At 42.5% G+C, this 18,810-nt stretch overlaps 2 protein-coding genes across 4 annotated transcripts in view; one reads left to right on the forward strand and one right to left on the reverse strand.

Moving 5' to 3' along the window:
- The window catches only part of LOC123507129 (integrin alpha-PS1-like), a 283,961-nt gene that overhangs the window by 164,862 nt on the left and 100,289 nt on the right, over positions 1–18,810 (forward strand). The window lies entirely within an intron of this gene.
- LOC123507133 lies at positions 9,880–13,138 on the reverse strand. Its single transcript, XM_045259745.1, has 3 exons — positions 12,620–13,138; positions 11,912–12,055; positions 9,880–11,119 (listed from the first exon to the last, which is right to left on the reverse strand). The coding sequence occupies exons 1-3, from the start codon at positions 12,809–12,811 to the stop codon at positions 10,910–10,912; spliced, it is 546 nt and encodes a 181-aa protein (XP_045115680.1). The 5' UTR covers positions 12,812–13,138; the 3' UTR covers positions 9,880–10,909.

Below are 18,810 nucleotides of genomic sequence, written 5' to 3' on the forward strand. Positions count from 1 at the left end.
AGTAGGTTCTATTTAGTAGTAGTAGTAGTAGTGGTAGTAGTAGCAATGATAGTAGTAGTGGTAGTAGTAGTAGTAGTAGTAGTAGTAGTAGTAGTAGTAGTAGTAGTAGTAGGAGCAATGATAGTAGTAGTACGTAATTGTAGTAAGATTATTATTATCATTGTTAAAAGTAGTAGTAATAGTAGTGGTGGTGGTGGTGGTAGTGGTGATGGTGTGGTGGTGGTGGTGGTGGTGTGGTGGTGGTGGTGGTGGTGGTGGTGCTGGTGGTAGTAGTGCAATAGATGGCAGAAATGATGGTAGTGGTAGCAGCAGCAGCAGTAGTGTGATAGAATAGGTGGTGGTGGCAGTGGTGGCAGTGGTGGTGGTAGTAGTATTAGTAATGGTGGTGGTAGTAGCAGTGGTGGTGGTGGTAGTAGTACAGTGGTGGCAGTAGTAGTAGTAATCGAAATTGTCATAGTATAAGTAGTACTGGTGGTAGTGATAACAGAACAGTAGTGGCAGTAGTAATAGTAATAGTAGTGGCAGTAGTAATAGTAACAGTAGTGGCAGTAGTAATAGTAACAGTAGTGGCAGTAGTAATAGTAAAGGTAGTGTTAAAGGCATTTCATTAATTTCTTTCAGGAAAAAAAAATTAAGAAAGCTTGATTTAAACTAACTAGTTTCTGAGATGTGTGAGCAGGTAATGCAAATGACACGAGGGGCTTTCATTAATGTTACTCCTCTCTCTCTCTCTCTCTCTCTCTCTCTCTCTCTCTCTCTCTCTCTCTCTCTCTCTCTCTCTCTCTCTCTCTCTCTCTCTCTCTCTCTCACGGTTTCACTCAACACGCTTCCTTCCTCCACAAAATATGAGTAATGAGTAGCAGACTTTGGAGGAGGAGGAGGAGGAGGAGGAGGAGGACCTGGAGCTTCTGGAGGCGTGACAGATTCCAGATCCCCCTTTTTACTGCACAGTAGGAGGAAAAAGAAGGCGAGGAGGAGAGGAGGAGGAGGAGGAGGAGGAGGAGGAGGAGGTGGAGGAGGAGGAAGAGGAAGAGGAAGAGGGGGAAGAGTAGTGAACCATAACAAACTCTCCATATATTTTCTGTCACTATGATTGATGGGAGGAAATTTCACGGTCTTTGTCATTTTGTATTGTGTGTGTGTGTGTGTGTGTGTGTGTGTGTGTGTGTGTGTGTGTGTGTGTGTGTGTGTGTGTTGATTGAAATAATGGTAAGGCTCTATAGCGTGACGGATTGTGGGTAGAGAGAAAGAGAGAGAGAGAGAGAGAGAGAGAGAGAGAGAGAGAGAGAGAGAGAGGAAGGGAAGGGGTGAAATCCAGCCCGTAATAATAAAAAAAAGAAAAAAAGGAAAGAGAAGATTAACCAAATACACTTTTTTCTCATGTTCATGGCTGTCACCTGTCTTTCTCCCTCCTCCTCCTCCTCCTCCTCCTCCTCCTCCTCCTCCTCCTCCTCCTCCTCCTCCTCCTCCTCCTCACACCTGGGGTCTAACTAGGTGACAGGTGAGCAGCTTACCTGTGTTTTGTAAAGGCGCACCTCCAACCTAGTCTTAATTCACTTATGTATTTATTTATTTCCTCGTTTATCTTACTTGTTTGTTTATCTTGTTTTTGTTTGCTTTTGTTGTAAGGAATTCCGTCTGATAAAGAGTTGTTTTTATTCTCTCTTGCGTGTTTTGTTTTGTTTTTATTTTGTGTTTGCTTTTGTTGTTGATAATGGTTTGGAATTTAGAGTTTATTTGTGTACTTTTTTTTTATTTTGTTTAATGAAGAAAGGAAATAGTTCATGTGTCTCTCTCTCTCTCTCTCTCTCTCTCTCTCTCTCTCTCTCTCTCTCTCTCTCTCTCTCTCTCTCTCTCTCTCTCTCTCTCTCTCTAACGGGACTCTCCCAAAGCTATCTTTCTTCTCTCCTACCTGTTTGTCTCCTTTATCTCCGTTAAACTCATTTTCACCTCCCTCCTTCTCTCCCCCTCCTCCACCTTTCCTCCACTCCTCCCTCCTTTCTTTTCTCCTTCCCTCCCTTATCTACCTACTTACCTGCTCCTCCAAAAGTATATTTTCTTCCTCCCTTTCTTTTCTCTCTGTCTCTCTCCTCCATCTCTGTCTCTTTCTCTCCCTCTTCTCTTCTTTCTCTCTTTTCTTCTCCTTGTCTGTCTCATAAATATTTCTCTTTCACTGTATAGCTTCCCTGTCTCCCTCCTTCCTTCCTTTTTTTCCTTCCTTCTTTTTTCCTTCCTTCCTTCCTTTCTTCTTTTTTTCTTTTCATCTTTTCTTTTCGTCCTTGTGTTTTCTTTCTTTCGTCCCCTCTTTTTTTTATTTTGCCTTTTTATTATTTTTCTTAATTTGCTCCTTTCCTTCTTTTTCTCTCTTTCTACCTTCTTTTCGTCCTTTTTTTCTCTCGTTTCTTTTGTTCCTCTTTTCCTATTCCATCGTTTCTTTTCCTTCCTTCCTTCCTTCCTTCCTTCCTTTCCTTACTAACAAGAATTTCCCTTCGTCCTTCACCGTTCCCTCCTCCCTCCCTCCTTTCCTACATTCTACATTCCATAATTCAGTCCTCTCGTGTGTGTGTGTGTGTGTGTGTGTGTGTGTGTGTGTGTGTGTGTGTGTGTGTGTGTGTGTGTGTGTATGTATGTATGTATGTATACCCAGTCTGGCCTACCTATGAAGCGTCACACTTGAAAACACGTGTAATTGTGATGCGTGGGCGTGACTGTGGTAATGGGCGTGGGTAGGTGGGTGGGCGAGAGGCGTGGGAGGGGAGAGAAAGGGAGAGGATAGGGGAGGGAGGGAGGGAGGAAGGGAAGGGTAGAGGGATTTTGTTTTGCTCTTGCCTTTTTGTTGTTGTTATTGTTGTTGTTTTTGTTGTTGTTGTTATTATTATTATTATTATTATTATTATTATTATTATTATTATTATTATTATTATTTATTTATTTATTTGATTTTTTCTTTTACTTCAGGTGAGTTACGAGTGACGGGTGACAATGGGTGAGTCTTCTTCTTCTTCTTCTTCTTCTTCTTCTTCTTCTATCATCACTATCACCAGCAGCAGCTTTCTTTCACCATCTCATTTTTTTTCCACCATTTTCCTCAACTTTCTCTACATAATTATTTTCTTCACATTCTTCTCCATAATTTCTTTTTCATTTCCCTTTTTTTATTAAATTTCAGCACGCAACCATTTACCATCTCACTCACCACCACCACCACCACCACCACCACCACCACCACCACACACGCCCATAATCACAAACGCCTTGCTCTCTCACCACAGCAGTTTTCCAAGTCCCCATAGATGACTACCAGGGGTTTTATGACAGTTTCTCCTCATTACCAACTAGAAATCTTGCTAATCGATCACCAGAACCTTAAAGAGACCCTTAACCCCTTCAGTACCACGACGCGTTTCCATATTCATTCTGGTTACCATTTGGTGATTTTATACAGCTTCAGTGACTTTTGTTCGAAATTAGAATAGTGAAGTCTCTGATCATCATTCTTTTAACTTCCATAGACCCTTCTTAGTGTAAATAAAATCGTCTTATCGCGCCAAAAACTAGAGGTAAAAATGCGTCCCAGTCCTGAAGGGGTTAAATAACACGAGAATCTTCAACTAGAGTCCTTGGAAATAGCCGTCGTGAGAGACCAAAGCGTTTCTGAATACGGGTCTCACTCAAACCATCACTATATTTACATCCACTTTTTTTTTTTTTTTTTTCCATTAAGTATCCATTCGTTGTATTTCGCCAAAGTTCGTAAGAGTCATCGCTAATCCGTTACGTTCCGGTTTGTTGTAGCTTTTGTCGTGTCATAATTTCATACTGGTTATTGTTTTTTTTATCTTCTCTTTCTTGTTTCTCTCTCTCTTCCTTCTCCTCCTCCTCCTCCTCCTCCTCCTCCTCCTCCTCCTCCTTGTTTTTGTCTTCCACGGTGCCACTTTGCGAAGAAGGAAAAGCAAGAAGAGGTTGGTGAACGAGTTTGCGCAGGAGGAGGAGGAGGAGGAGGAGGAGGAGGAGGAGGAGGAGGAGGAGGAGGAGGAGGAGGAGGAGGAGGAGAGAAGATGTAGGAGGAATAACAGGTCCAGTGTGGGAACGTTTTATGACATGAAGGAGGATGAGAAGGAGAATGGGGAGGAGGATAAGGAGGATTAGGAGAAGAAGAAGAAGAAGAAGAAGAAGAAAAACTGCAGATAGAAAGAGAAAAAAAAGGTAACAGATAGATGAGAAGTAGGAGATGGAGAGAGAAATTAACTAAAAAAAAAACATAAGAAAGTAGAAAGAAAAAGAATAAAAGAAAAGACTAAAATAGAAATAGAAGAACGAGGAAAAAAAAAAAGCAGGAGATGGAGGAAGAAGAGAAGAAGGTGGAAGAAATGAGAGGCGAACAGGTGTGTGTGTGTGTGTGTGTGTGTTTGACCAGGTTCGTGGTTCTGTAATTACTTGTCTCACCTGAAAATATCACGCTCGTGTAGGTAACTTTCCCTAAATTGACAATACCTGTTTGGCCTCGAGTTAGAAACAAGAAAGAAAAGAGTAACAGGAGGAGGAGGAGGAGGAGGAGGAGGAGGAGGAGCGAGCAGCTATTTAGAAGAAGCATTTTTAAGAGTCTTTTTCTCTTTTTTCACTTGAGCGTGCGAGGTGTGGCAGAGAGAGAGAGAGAGAGAGAGAGAGAGAGAGAGAGAGAGAGAGAGAGAGAGAGAGAGAGAGAGAGAGAGAGAGAGAGAGAGAGAGAAAGGTCATGATGGACGGAAACGAAGCTTTTATTTTATTTTATTTTTTATTACGGTGAATTAATGTATTTTAATAGTAACCGTAATAGGAGAAGGAAGAGGAAGAAGAAGAAGAAGAAGAAGAAGAAGAAGAAGAAGAAGAAGAAGAAGAAGAGAAGAAGAGAGGAGGAGGAGGAGGAGGAGGAGGAGGAGGAGGAGGAGGAGGAGGAGGAGGAGGATGTGCAGTATTAGGGCGTGAAGAGGAAAAGGAAGTCAAAATTAAAAAGAGAACTTTGAGAATAAAAATCACAAGAGGGAAGTGGAAATGTGGAGAAAAAACTGAGAAGGAAGTGAAACTGAAAAAGATGGAATTGGAGGAGGGAAAGAAGACCCGGAGGAGGAGGAGGAGGAGGAAGGGAGGTCGTCACAAGGGCGTCACCAGCAGGGGTCATAGTCTTCTTATAAAAATTCACCGTTAGTAAATTCTTCAGAACCTACCTGACGAAGGAGAGAGAGAGAGAGAGAGAGAGAGAGAGAGAGAGAGAGAGAGAGAGAGAGAGAGAGAGAGAGAGAGAGGCATGATAAATGAAGAAGAAAGACCAAAAGACCCTAATAAGCTTCAAATAGTGAGGTAATGAGACATGATGTAATGGAACTGCCACGCCCTCCCGCCGCCCACTGCCCACTCGCTGCCCGCCTCACGCCTTTATCTGCCCCCGGAACCTGGGTGTCTTCCGGGGCTGCATCCGGGGCCTTGTAGGTGGCTGATGAAGAGAGACGCTTTAGGGCGGGGCGGGGCGGGGCATGGGCGGGCAGGGGAGTTGTAGGTGTGTGTGTGGTGAATCCTTTGCGTAGACAAGGGTTCGTTCAGGGAGTGATTGTGTGTGTTTGTGAGAGAGAGAGAGAGAGAGAGAGAGAGAGAGAGAGAGAGACGTACTGTTGCATTCTTGTCAACAAAGTGTTTGTAATTTACATCTCGAGAGATAAAAAAGCTGAAGAGAGTAACACACACACACACACACACACACACACACACACACACACACACACACACACACCGGTAGTTCAGTGGTTAGAGCGATGGCTTCACAAGCCAGAGGACCGGGGTTCGATTCTCCGGCCGGGTGGAGATATTTGGGTGTGTCTCCTTTCACGTGTAGCCCCTGTTCACCTAGCAGTGAGTAGGTACGGGATGTAAATCGAGGAGTTGTGACCTTGTTGTCCCGGTGTGTGGTGTGTGCCTGGTCTCAGGCCTATCCGAAGATCGGAAATAATGAGCTCTGAGCTCGTTCCGTAGGGTAACGTCTGGCTGTCTCGTCAGAGACTGCAGCAGATCAAACAGTGAAACACACACACACGTACGTTATTTGTCTTCTTCTTGGTCTATCTTATCTTTGGTTTCCTGTAATTCAGTCACCACCACCACCACCACCACCACCACCACCACCACCAAACTCATCTCAGTGTTGTCAGATGAAAGTCCTCACCACCATATCTCTCTCTCCTCTCACCTCCAAGCCCAGTCTCCCCTCACCTTCCTTGCATACCCGACTCTCTCTCTCTCTCTCTCTCTCTCTCTCTCTCTCTCTCTCTCTCTCTCTCTCTCTCTCCTTAGCTTAATCTCTTGTTTTTTTGTGTTTTTTTATTCTATTTGATGTCTTTTCTTTCTTTAACCAGGTTTTCAAGAGTGTTTCTCCTGTTGGTACTATAAAAACTGTTAATCTCTTTAGTACTAGATCGCGTTTCCACGTTTATCCTGCTTACTATTCGTTGATTTTATACAGCTTCAGAAACTCATGTGGGATTAGAATACTGAAGGCTTTGGCCATTTATACTTTGCCCTCCATAGACCCTTCCTCATGTCAATAAAACTGTCTAATCATACCCAAAACTCATGATAAAAATGCGTCACTGTACTGAAGGGGTTAATATAGAACCGTAAAAAGAAGCACTCTTAAAAACCCGTGTAATTTCAAGCAGAACCTTTAAGAAATAGTAGAACTGCCGGCAGAAAGATTACGGAATATAGTACTGTAATGCATTTACCAGACTGAAGTGACTGTGTGTGTGTGTGTGTGTGTGTGTGTGTGTCTGTGTGTGTGTGTGTGTGTGTGTGTATACCTTTGGCTAGCGTCCAGGCAGGAAGGCCCTCACGCCCTCACACGCTGCGGTAGAGACGGTGGTAGGTCGTAAAGTGAGGAAAGAATAGAAAAGGGAGTGAAATTATGAAAGACGTGGATATTTGTGACCACCAAGAGGGAGGGAGAGGGTGAAGGTAGGGAAGTAGGAGTAGATGGTAGAGGAGGTGGATGTGATGATGATGATGATGATGAAAGAGTAAGAGATTGAGGAGAAAATAAAGAGACCAAAGAATAAGCAATAATAACAGTAAAAAAAGAATAATAAGAGGACGAGGAGGAAGAATAAAAAGTAATAACAGATAAAGAGTAATGATAAGAGAACGAGGAGCAAGAAGGTAATAACACGAATGAAGAGTGATTAGATGAAATTGTAGAAAAAAAAGTGATTGCAGAAGAAATTACTGTAGAAATACGAAGAATGAACAGAAAAGTGAATAACAGAAGAAGGAGGAATATAGAAGCAGGGAGAAAGAAAGAAAGGTGAACAGAAAGGAGGAAGAGCAAAAGGAAGAAGAAACATGAAGAAATTAGAGGGAAAAAGAAAGTAAAACACTAAGGGAGAAGAAAAAACTAGAAACATGGAGAAGAAAGAAGGTGGATAAGAGAAAATAAATAAAGACCAATAGAAAAATAATGAAGAAAGAAGAAACATAAAGAAAAATAGAGGGAAGAAGAGCTTAGAATCACAAAAAAAACAAAGAAACTAGAAACATGAAGAAGAAAGAAGATGGAATTAGAAAAATAAGTAAAGTATAATAGAATTAGATAGAATAAAGAAAGAAACATGAAGAAAATAGAGAAAGAACGTAAAAACACAAAAATGAAACTAGAAACATGAAGAAGATGGAATTAGAAAAAAGAAACGAATAAAGAGTAGTTAAATAGGAAGAATGAGTAATAGAAGAAGGAGGAATAAGAAGAAAAGAATAAGAGCAGAGGAATAAACCACCCACACCCACACCCACACTCCACACCACCCACACCGCCTCCCGCTCATCCTCTCGCCTCACAGTAATGTTTCGTGAAAATACCATTACATTTTTTGCCCTTTCTCTTTTTCTTCCCTCGCTCTTTATTACGTGGGACACTCGGGGTACATAAAAAGGACCGCTGCTATCACCACCACCACCACCACCACCACACACACTTTCTTTTCACCACTAATTTGACTTTTTAGAGCTTAAGAGTGTGTATATTACTTGTCTCTCCTCCTCCTCCTCCTCCTCCTCCTCCTCCTCCTCCTCCTCTCCTCGTGATGGTCGCCACCTCCCAGTGTCATCTCTTTATTGTATTCTCAACATCCATCTCTCTCCGTGACGGTGACGCTCCGCTACACACATTATTGCATCGCTTTGTATGTTGTGGTGTGTGTGTACTGTGTGTGTGTGTTAGGGGCGGGGAGGGGGAGAGGAGAGTTGACATACGTAAGTGTCTAAATGTAGTGTTGTTATCTCTCTCTCTCTCTCTCTCTCTCTCTCTCTCTCTCTCTCTCTCTCTCTCTCTCTCTCTCTCTCTCTCTCTCTCTCTGGATTACGATCGTTTAGAGGATAAAAACACTTAAGTACATTCTAAAACCTTAATTACTGAAAGAGAAACACCACCACTAACACACACACACACACACACACACACACACACACACACCACTGTTTTGCTCTGGTGTGCATTCCTCTTGCCTGTTGTGGTTGTCCGCTTACGTAAAAGGAGACAAAAGTGTTAATAAAGTGAGGAGGAGGAGGAGGAGGAGGAGGAGGAGGAGGAGGAGGAGAAGGAGAAGGAGAAGGAGGAGGAGGAGAAAGAGGAGGAAGAGAAGGAGGAGGAAGAGGAGGAGGAGGAGGAGGAGGAGGAGGAGGAGAAGGAGAAGGAGGAGGAGTGGGAGGTAGCGACTCTCATTCCTGGTGCTGCATTAGTGGGAGAAAAAGATGCCAGCGAGAGAGAGAGAGAGAGAGAGAGAGAGAGAGAGAGAGAGAGAGAGAGAGAGAAAGGACAGGTGTGGTATAATGTGAGTCTTATGTATATATTATTTAATGGCTGGTTTTTCTGTGTTTCTCTGTATTTGTAGCTTCCTGTGCTGAGAGAGAGATAGATAGATAGATAGAGAGAGAGAGAGAGAGAGAGAGAGAGAGAGAGAGCGAGCATTTCCTACCCCATGTTCATTTCTTGTCATCACGTCACCCATTTTCTCTCTCTCTCCTCTCCTTCCCCCTCTCCATTGACCTGTTATGGTACCCCCTCTTACTCTCTCCCACCTCTCTTACCCTCTTCCCCCACCTCTGCTGCTTTCCTCTCCTTCCCTCTCCCTTTCACCTAACCTCCTCTCATGACCTTTCCTTACTTTCCACTATCTATCCATTACCTTAAGTCACTCTCTACCTACCTTCCTTTTTTTCCTCTCCCTGCTTATCCCTGCCTGTCCCTTCCTGTCCCTGCCTTCTTCCTGCCACACCCCTTGCATACCTGAGCTCTCATTGTCATTGAAATTTTGGTTAAGGTGAATTGTTACTTTCTTGTTATCGATATTCATTGTGTGTGGTTTTCGTTAAGTTCAGATTGTTCATTTCATTGTTTGGGTTTGCTGAATTGTATGTCTGTAATTTGTAGTGTTACTTATTATTTTATGCTGATTGTAGTCCTTTCTCTTAAACGTGGCTATATCATCTCTCTCTCTCTCTCTCTCTCTCTCTCTCTCTCTCTCTCTCTCTCTCTCTCTCTCTCTCTCTCTCTCTCTCTCTCTCTCTCTCTCTCTCTCTCTCTCTCTCTTCTGTCCTTTTCCTTGGCTCCTATTCTGCTGTCTTTGAATGTCCTCAGTTTCTGTCCTCTGCCTCCACCACCACCACCACCACCACCACCACCACTGCTGCCAAGAATACTAACTCAGCATTGAAAAAACAAGGGAGTGCGTCATGTCCTGAGAGAGAGAGAGAGAGAGAGAGGAGGGGATGGGAGGAGGTTATGTAGCATTGCAGTAGAGGAGTACGTAGGCTGAAAACGGGTAGTAGCGTTGTGTAGCGGACTAGTGGTGGTGTGTTGGTCGCTGGGGTGAGCAGAGGGACGGTGCAGTGAGAGAGAGAGGGAATGTTGGGTCTCTCTCGCTGTATAAAGTTGATGTGTTTGCTTGATTTGTTGCATTGAAAGTGTCGGATTGTTTTGAAACTTATGTGTGTGTGGATGGATGGTTAGCTGGACAAATACACATAGAGAATGGATTGGCACCATCATTCTAAGCAAAGACTGGAGAATCAAGATGTATTGTTCAAACGGTATCATTTCGAGTTGAACTAAGAAAAAAGGTAAAAATGTAGATGTATAGATGGATAGGTAAATGAACAGGTAGATAAATAGATAGGTAAATAAACGGTAGATAGGTAAACTGAGTGGGCCTTTTTTTATTGCCCTTGGTCAATAGACAAGAAAATAAATGCAGTGATGTGAAAATATGAATAGATTGATTAATACGCCTATAGATTAATGGACATAAAAATAAATGGCATAGTTGTTTTTTTATACTATGTGGGCTTTTTACAGGAATATACGGGCTAAAGGGGATACTTTTTGGGTACCTTCTATCTCAAAGCCCAACCACTAGGAAACCGTTACCCCGAGTGAGGAAGCCCATCATGCACTCGGACCGTGGACAGGATTAGTTGAGTAGTTTAGGCTTCTTTAGGTAAGCAAATCAGTGTAGGATATCAATCTAAGCTTAGACTACGCAGATAACAAATGCAAATATTATCATGATTGGCGGACAGTTAGCAGACTTCAAGAGAGAAATGATAAAGTAAAACTGAGCTACCTTCATATTTATTCGCTATTCAGTATCGGTACAGTGTTCGCCGGTCAGTGTGTCAAAATATTCAGGAGAGAAAGAGTGAAGGAGGGAACTCAGCCTCTCGCATGCTCAAGGGAACGAAGGAGATTCACTATTTCTGAGGTGCAGGGCGCGAAGGAGGCGAAGTAGGAGATACGGAAGCGATGAATGTTTAGTGTCTCGTAAGTTCATGGGTGGAAGGAGCGAAGGAGACGAAGAACTAACGAAGGAGGAGGAGGAAGTGTTACAGTGTCCTAGATTCGAGTGAAGGGCGAACTAAGGATGCGAAGAAACTCATACTTATGAAGGAGGATTTCTGCAAGGAGGACGACGAGGCTGAAGGCGAAGAGCAGCAGGAGGAGCATGAAGGGGGCCTGGAGGTGCTGCAGGGAGAGGGGCCTGTCCCGGCGCTCCTCTCCCTTCCCTGACTGCCACCAGCGCCCCAGCAGCTGCTCTGTTTTCTCCTGTAAAAGTAGTAGTAGTAATAGTAGCAGTAGTAGTAGTAGTAGTAGTAGTAGTAGTAGGAAGAGGAGGAGAAGTAGGAGCAGGAGGAGGAGTATATTTGACTGATACATTTCGATAATTTTGTTGTGATAAGTAGTAATAGTAGTAGTAGTAGTAGTAGTAGTAGTAGAAGTAGTAGGAGTAGTAACACCACGACCACCACCACCACCACCACCACCACCACCTGTAGAAATAGCATACGTACGTAACCTATTCGATACTCATAATAGCATAATTGACAAGCAAACAATGGCTGGTCACTGTCATGTAGCCGACGTGAATAGAGAGGGAAGAAGACACGCCTGCCATCCTAACATTCACCGTGCAGACCTCGCCAGCGATGACCGAGAGGCGAACAATGTGATATTAATGTTGCCAGTGATAAGCTTGCCTATTCATTACGTGGTGAAAGTAAAGAGTCATTTTGGTCTCACCTGTATTACCTAACCGTGTGTTGTAATGCAAGATGAAAGTCAGACAAAGATGGAACTAAACTACCTTATGCCTCATCATTGTTATCATTATTATCTTATCGTTATCATCTTCAAGGCTTCCTCTAGTCATTTTTCTTTATTTCAAGCCACCCCAAGCAAAAATTTCTGGACTCATTTCTACAGTGGTGATAAAAGTCTTAACAACTCGCTTTCTTTCCAAATAATGACGTGCAAAGATTAAAAACATTAAAAACATCCATTTCAAACAAAGCAAGTATCTTATCCATTTATCTGTCTACCTTTCTGCTTGTCTCTTACCTGAATCCACTGCCGCACCAGCCCAGCCTCCACCATACTGCCCAGGCCTCTGTCAATCTTATGCTTCCACGGTGAGTGCTTCCTGAAGTACCAACACAGGTGCGCAGGGTACAGTTGGTTGGGAAGCATGTAGGTGCGGCTCACCTGCGTGGTAAAGGACAGCTTGAATTTTGTGATCTTGAAAGTTAGTACGCTGAGTGGTAGGAAAATATCATTGAGTCAGTCCCTATGTGGTGGTGTGTTGGTGTCGTGTTTCGTGTTTCGTGTTTCGTGTGGTGAGTGGTGGCGTTGCTGGTGTGTTGTGGTGAGATTACTACTACTATTTCTACTACTACTGCTACTACTACTACTACTACTACTACTACTACTACTACTACTACTACTACTACTACTACTACTACTACTACTACTACTACTGCTGCTGCTGCTGCTGCTGCTTCTGCTTTGCTACTGCTACCGTTACTACTATCGTTACTGGTAGTCTGGTACTGCTATTGCTGCTACTACTGCTACTTCTACCGATACTACTACTGCTACCATACTACTACTACTACACTACACTACACTACACTACACTACACTACACTACACTACTACTACTACTACTACTACTACTATTACTATATTATTTATAGTACTACCCTACACTACACTACACTAAACTACTACTACTACCACCACTACAACTACCACCTCCCCAGTACACACATCATAATCCATGAGGGAGAGGAGTATCCTGCCGTAGGTGAAGCTCTCCAGGAAGGCGTGGGTGCCGGCTATCATCAGCGGCAGTGTCTCGTTGTACTCGGGGAACAGGTCCAGCTTGTTGCCCAGCGCCCGGTAGTACGTGTTGTCGGAGACCTTGAGGGCTTCCGGCACGAACTCCCCATAGTCACACATCGTCACTCTGGAGGAAAGAACACGTCAGGACCTTTATTGGATGAGATTTATGTCCATATTCAGAAACGCCTTGCTCTCTCACCACGATATTTTTTCAAGCCCCCCATAGACGACTAACAAGGGTTCTTAAGACGGTTTGTCCTTTTGATAAACTAGAAATCTTGTTAATCTATCACCAGGACAATAAAAATACCATTGACCCCCTTAGTACTGCGATGCATTTTTACCCTGGGTTTTGTGTATGGCTAGACGGAATATTTACATCAGAAAGTGTCTATGGAGGTCAGAAGATTAATGGCCAGAGTCTTCACTATTTTAATCCCCACATAAGTATCTGAAGGTATATGAAATCACCAAATATTAAGCAAAATAGATATGAAAACGTGTCATGGTATACTGAAGAGGTTAAAAAACATGAATATCTTCAACTAGAGCCTTTAGAAATAGTCGTTGAAATAGAGCAAAGCGTTTCTGAATACGGATCTTATACTGAGCTTCGTTTTTTTTTATGGACATCGCCAATGACTGGTTTTGTAAGAAGTGGATGCTGTTTTCGACGTCAGTACTCTGGTAAATGCCCAACGTAAATGCACTGACCTGTTTTGTATTGAGGTGGATGTGATTTTTCAACGCTTTGTACATTGAGACTCAGGGAAAAAGGAAGTGTTTGGTAAGATAGATACACTGACGCTGTTTTTTTTTTTTTTTTTTTTTTTTTTCATTTTTTTTTTTTTTTTTTTTACAGTTTACACATCGATATTTTTGAAGAAGTGAGTTTGGTTGGTATTTTTAACATCGTAAAAATAACTAACTGGTTTTCTGTTAAGTAGATGTTCGAAGGTTCATTAAAGGAAAAGGAAGAAGAAAAAAAGAATACAATTAAGAGATTATACATAAAAGAAAAGTGAAATATAATTAATGAACAGAAAAATAGGAACAACAAAATTTATCGAACCCACACTGAGAAAAAAAAGAACATGAGAGATAAACAATAGGAAACACGTAGCAATTAGCAAGAGAACAAAGAAGAACATTAACATAATTGGAACCTGTAACCTTGTCCCCTCCTCACTCCCTCTCTCCCTCTCCCTCAGTCCCTTACTTTCCCCTTCTCTTCCCTCCTCTCTCTCTCTCTCTCTCTCTCTCTCTCTCTCTCTCTCTCTCTCTCTCTCTCTCTCTCTCTCTCTCTCTCTCTCTCTCTCCCTTCCTTCCTTTCTCTTTCTCTCATTTCCTCCTAATTCTTCTTTGATTCTTCTTCCATTTTCATTCCTCCATCTCTCTCCCTTCCTCCTTCTTTCCCCTTCCTCATGCAGTCTAACTCTTTCTCACTCCCACTTTCCTTCTTTCCCTCCTCTTTCTTGATCAATCTTTCAATCAGTCAGTCATTATCTTTTCCTCCAATTATCTTTATCTTCCTTCAGTCAATTATTATCTTTTCTTCCTTCCTTCCTTCCTTCTTTCCTTCCTTCCTTCCTTCCTTCCTTCCTTCCTTCCTTCCTTCCTTCCTTCCTTTCTTTCTCATCATTAAGGTTATTCCTAGCCATTCAGTCACTCAATCAGGCAGTCAATCCTTATCGTTTCCTCCTACCTGAGCGAACATACACGAGATAATTACGTGAGAGAACTTACCTCGTACTTACCTGAGAGAACTTACGAACTTACATTTACGGACTTACCTAAGGAGACTCTCAGCCAGCTCCTCAATGGTCCGGATACGGGTGGGGAAGGCTGGCACGCTGAGGAAGGCGATGAAGTTGGCGGTGTAAGCGATGGTGAGGATGAGGGCTGAGAGGCACCAGGTGGCGATGAACACACGCAGCCCATTGGAGGACGGCAGCTCCGGCAGGCTGTGGTTCAGGAGTGGCCGGAGAAGATATGACCACCCGCGTCCACTCCTGCTTGACGACCCGCCCTGTGGTTGTGGTCATTGTTTTGTTGTTATATAATTATCTGTACTTTCTTCTACGTTTACATTTATTATTTTGACCATTATTAATGCTGTTCTACTACTACTACTACTACTACTACTACTACTACTACTACTACTACTACTACTACTACTACTACTACTACTGCTACTATCGTGCTTTCAGTAACCACCCTTGTGCTTGACCTACGCATTCTGCCTCTTGCTCCTTGAAAACCTCTATATGTCAGAAGGATGTACGTAAAGCAGTAAATGAAAAAAGACTTGTAAACCACTAGCTAGCAGGTCAAGATGAATACAACATATGCCTCGTACGTGTACAAGTTGTCAATGGCTTTGTCCTTGATGGTAAACCCACAGATGGAAGCGTTACCTGTAAGGATACAGCACAGGAGACAGTGTTATGAAGGACTTGTGCTGTTGTTTTCTCACCTGCAACGTCCATATGAGTAACACCAATAGAAAGGTTGCGCCCCCGCACGCCCACACGGAGGTTTGGAAAGGATAGTAGGCGGCGCGCCACCTGGGGAGAGGTGGGGGTGCCAGTAGGGTGAGCCCAAACCCCTCCATCCAGTAGGAGGAGCTGGCGTCGAAGGCGTGGGTCTTGTCCAGACTGTAGCCGAAGAAATTGACAGTGAAGTTCTTCTCCCCACGGTGCACCATCCCCAGCATGCCCGTCCATGCCCCGTCCTCCAGGTCGCCCCACATGAGGTCTGGCGGTTCCTTCGTCAGTGTGTAAGTGAAGTTGAGGGCGTGACCAAGAGCATCCAACATCTCTACCTGCAGCCCGTCTGCCTTGCCCTCCAGGTCCTCAGTGGTCTGGTACAAGTACGGGTTGTCGTCTAGCCAAGTGGCCAGCTGGAACTGGTAGCCCTCGAAGGACGGGAACCTGTCCACGAAGAGGTGCGTCAGGCTGGTGTTGGCGTCCCACACGCCCGTCTGACGCACCTGTGACTGCTGCGCGAATGGAAACAGTGAGTAGATAACGACGGAGGGCGGGACGGAGGGGCTGTCTCTGGTAGTCAGGAGAGCCAGCCACTCCACTCTTTCAAAGGCTGCATCCGTCAGTAGGTCTGGTGAGCCGCCCCACGCGTCCACCAGCAGCAGGTACGCGGGCCGCCACCTGCACTCCGCTGCCGCCAAGTCTTCAAAGAAACGCCTCGAGTTTGGACCGAGAAGCGCCAGGTGGACCATTCCTTCTGTCTGCAACACCTCCGTTGTCTGCCTTTGACACCACGCCCCACCCGGCGCCTTCAGGTCCACCAGCACCAGGTGGACGTCGCGGAGAGTGGGACGGGCCATCAGTGATGCCGAGAGACCAAAGGCGAGGTCCAGGTACATCACCAAAGGCCTCCCTAAGAAAGGTCCAGAGACCACCTCCTCCAGGATGTCTTCAAGTGGCCACTCTCCCTCACGAGGAGCCAGCATGGCAGTGGCAGCTCCCGCCAGGATAGCCGCTCGCGCCGCTGCCGCCGCCACCGTCAGCATGACAGGTGTAATACCTCCAGGAAAGCTTCAGCTCTTCAGTCTGTGTTGCCCTGCGACCGACGCCCGTCAGTGTTGAAGGTACACTGGTCCACCCACCTTGTCGCTGCGTAATTATTAACACACACGCAGGATCAAAGAAGGTTTAATTTTTCAAAATAAAAGTGCTTTAGTTATTCTGTTTCACTACCTGCCTACCTGTGTAGCGTTTACTCAGCCATCAAGTATCACACATTTGTCATCATTCGTATTAAACGTAATTATTTTTTACTATAATTTTTCCTTTCGGCCTCACACACACACACACACACACACACACACACACACACACACACACACACACACACACACACACACACACACACACACACACGAGAGAAATGCCATGTCAATTAAGATTCCACTTTAACATATTGATTATGATATTATTGGGTATCCTCAGGAATCCAGAGTCAACACTTCGATTGATAATGTGTAGTGCGTGGCATAACTAGACCACCACCAACCACTCTACACGAAGACCTCACCACTAAATTTCTTTGTGAATTATGTCATGTAATGAACACTTTGCATTGATATAGCCATGAGCCTGTTGACTTGAAAGATGTAATTGTAGGAAGTTTGAAAGGCCTGCAAATCATTTTACCACACGAGAATATTGAATACAAACTTGACGCTGCTGCAACAAAGTGGTGTGACGCCTGGCGAGGGTTGGGCTGGAAGAAATGTGCTGGTGGTCTAGTATTACTCTTTTGTCTCACGTAGTTCCTTTGACCGCATTGGGAAGCATGAGTGTTTTACCAGGGCTTGTCTTGCTGACGGTGAGCGCTCATGATCAGTGCATTCCACCTTCAGGTCAGTCTCTACCTGCATCTCCTTTCCCCACATTGCCTTACATGATTTTCATAAGTCTCGGCGATTTTCTGTCTTGTTTCTGTGATGATGCTGTAATAGTCAAAGAACCTTCAGCTGAACGTATCTAACCTAACCAGTCTTAGTAGAACAATTTAACCTAACCAAACAAAAAAGTAGTTTAATCTAATCTGACCAAACTTAATTCATCTGGCTTGGTCCATCAAAACCAAACCTAACCAACTTAACAGACTAATCTAACACGTTCATCGTGACAACAATATTCCTCACGAAGTAATACGTAGCAATCTGCGGCTGAATGTCAGTGAACAACTTCTTAAGAACTTCTTTAAAAACGCATAATGTACTGATTAAGTTTCTTCCTTGTTGTGTGATCCGGTTTAACGTTTGTTTTGCTAATCCGTTTGATCTTAAAGTTTTTGGGACAAAAGTAAAAATGTTGTTATTTTAAACGGAGTCAAAGTAAGATTAATTACTTTCTTCAGTGCATCCAAATGACAAAGCAGATGAGAGAGAGAGAGAGAGAGAGAGAGAGAGAGAGAGAGAGAGAGAGAGAGAGAGAGAGAGAGAGAGAGAAATACTGATACTGATACATTTATTGGCCCATATGTACTACATAATTTAACATCATTAACATTGATTAATTAGCGGACAAAGGTCTGTTGAGCCGAGGCTCTTTTACAGACCCAAAGAAAAACAAAAATAAAAGAAGAATGACACCATTGAAGTTCAGGGCTAAGGCCCAGTACAAAATACAAACACTAGTAATGACAATTATAATAGTAAATACTAAAGATGTAATGACAATAATATATATTAGTAATAAAAAATACTAATGACAATAATAATGATAGTAATGAACATAATAATAATGATCTTAATAAGAAATAACAATGAATAAAAATATAAATGAAAATTAAGGAAAATAGAACTAGTAAGAAAAAAAAAAAAGTAAAGGTAATAGTCATCATGAGAAGAGGAGGAAATGATTCTAACTAAAGTAAAATAACGATAAAAAAAATACTAATAAGGACAATAGAAAAAAAAAAAAATAAAAAATATATATATATATATATATATATATATATATATATATATATATATATATATATATATATATTAAACCATAACAAACATACTGATAATAATAGTAATAATAATAATGATAGTAGTAATAATAATAATAGCAATAATAATAATAACAATAACAATAATAATAATAATAATAATAATAATAATAATAATGATAATAATAATAATAATAATAATATTAATAACTAAAAATCCTCGTAGGGTTAGGTTAGAAATAATGATGACACGAACATTTACGTAAGTACATAGTAAAGATGCAGAACAATGGAAATAGATTTAGCAAACAGTACAATTGGAATCTATGACTAGTAATGAATACTTACAACAGTTAAGTAAATACGTACAACAGTTAAGATTATAAAAATAATAACGACAATCGTAACAATAAATAAATAAAAATAAAAAGTATACATCATAACAGCGATTAATTGTCATTTATGAACAATAGCATATGCATTCAAGAAAAAAAAAAAAATAAATAAATAAAATAGTATACATATGTTTATCAAGTTTCTCCAAAGAACATCTCTCTTGCTTTGATTTTAAAAAGTGTTTTTGATGTAGTGCTTTTGATATCCTCTGGTAGAAGATTCCACTGGAAGGCTCCTCTAGTGGAGAGAGA

This window comes from Portunus trituberculatus, chromosome 21 (genome assembly GCF_017591435.1).
Source record: "Portunus trituberculatus isolate SZX2019 chromosome 21, ASM1759143v1, whole genome shotgun sequence".
In the NCBI taxonomy this organism is placed as follows: Eukaryota; Metazoa; Arthropoda; class Malacostraca; order Decapoda; family Portunidae; genus Portunus; species Portunus trituberculatus.

Bases quoted from the DNA above. Each gene is read 5' to 3' on its own strand.
- LOC123507133 (XM_045259745.1), bottom strand. From the start codon at position 12,811: ATGTGTGACTATGGGGAGTTCGTGCCGGAAGCCCTCAAGGTCTCCGAC. The intron at 12,056-12,619 runs GTGTGTACTGGG...TTTACCACGCAG, and splicing joins TCTCCCTCATGGATTATGAT to GTGAGCCGCACCTACATGCT. The intron at 11,120-11,911 runs GTAAGAGACAAG...CTACTTTTACAG, and splicing joins TGGTGCGGCAGTGGATTCAG to GAGAAAACAGAGCAGCTGCT.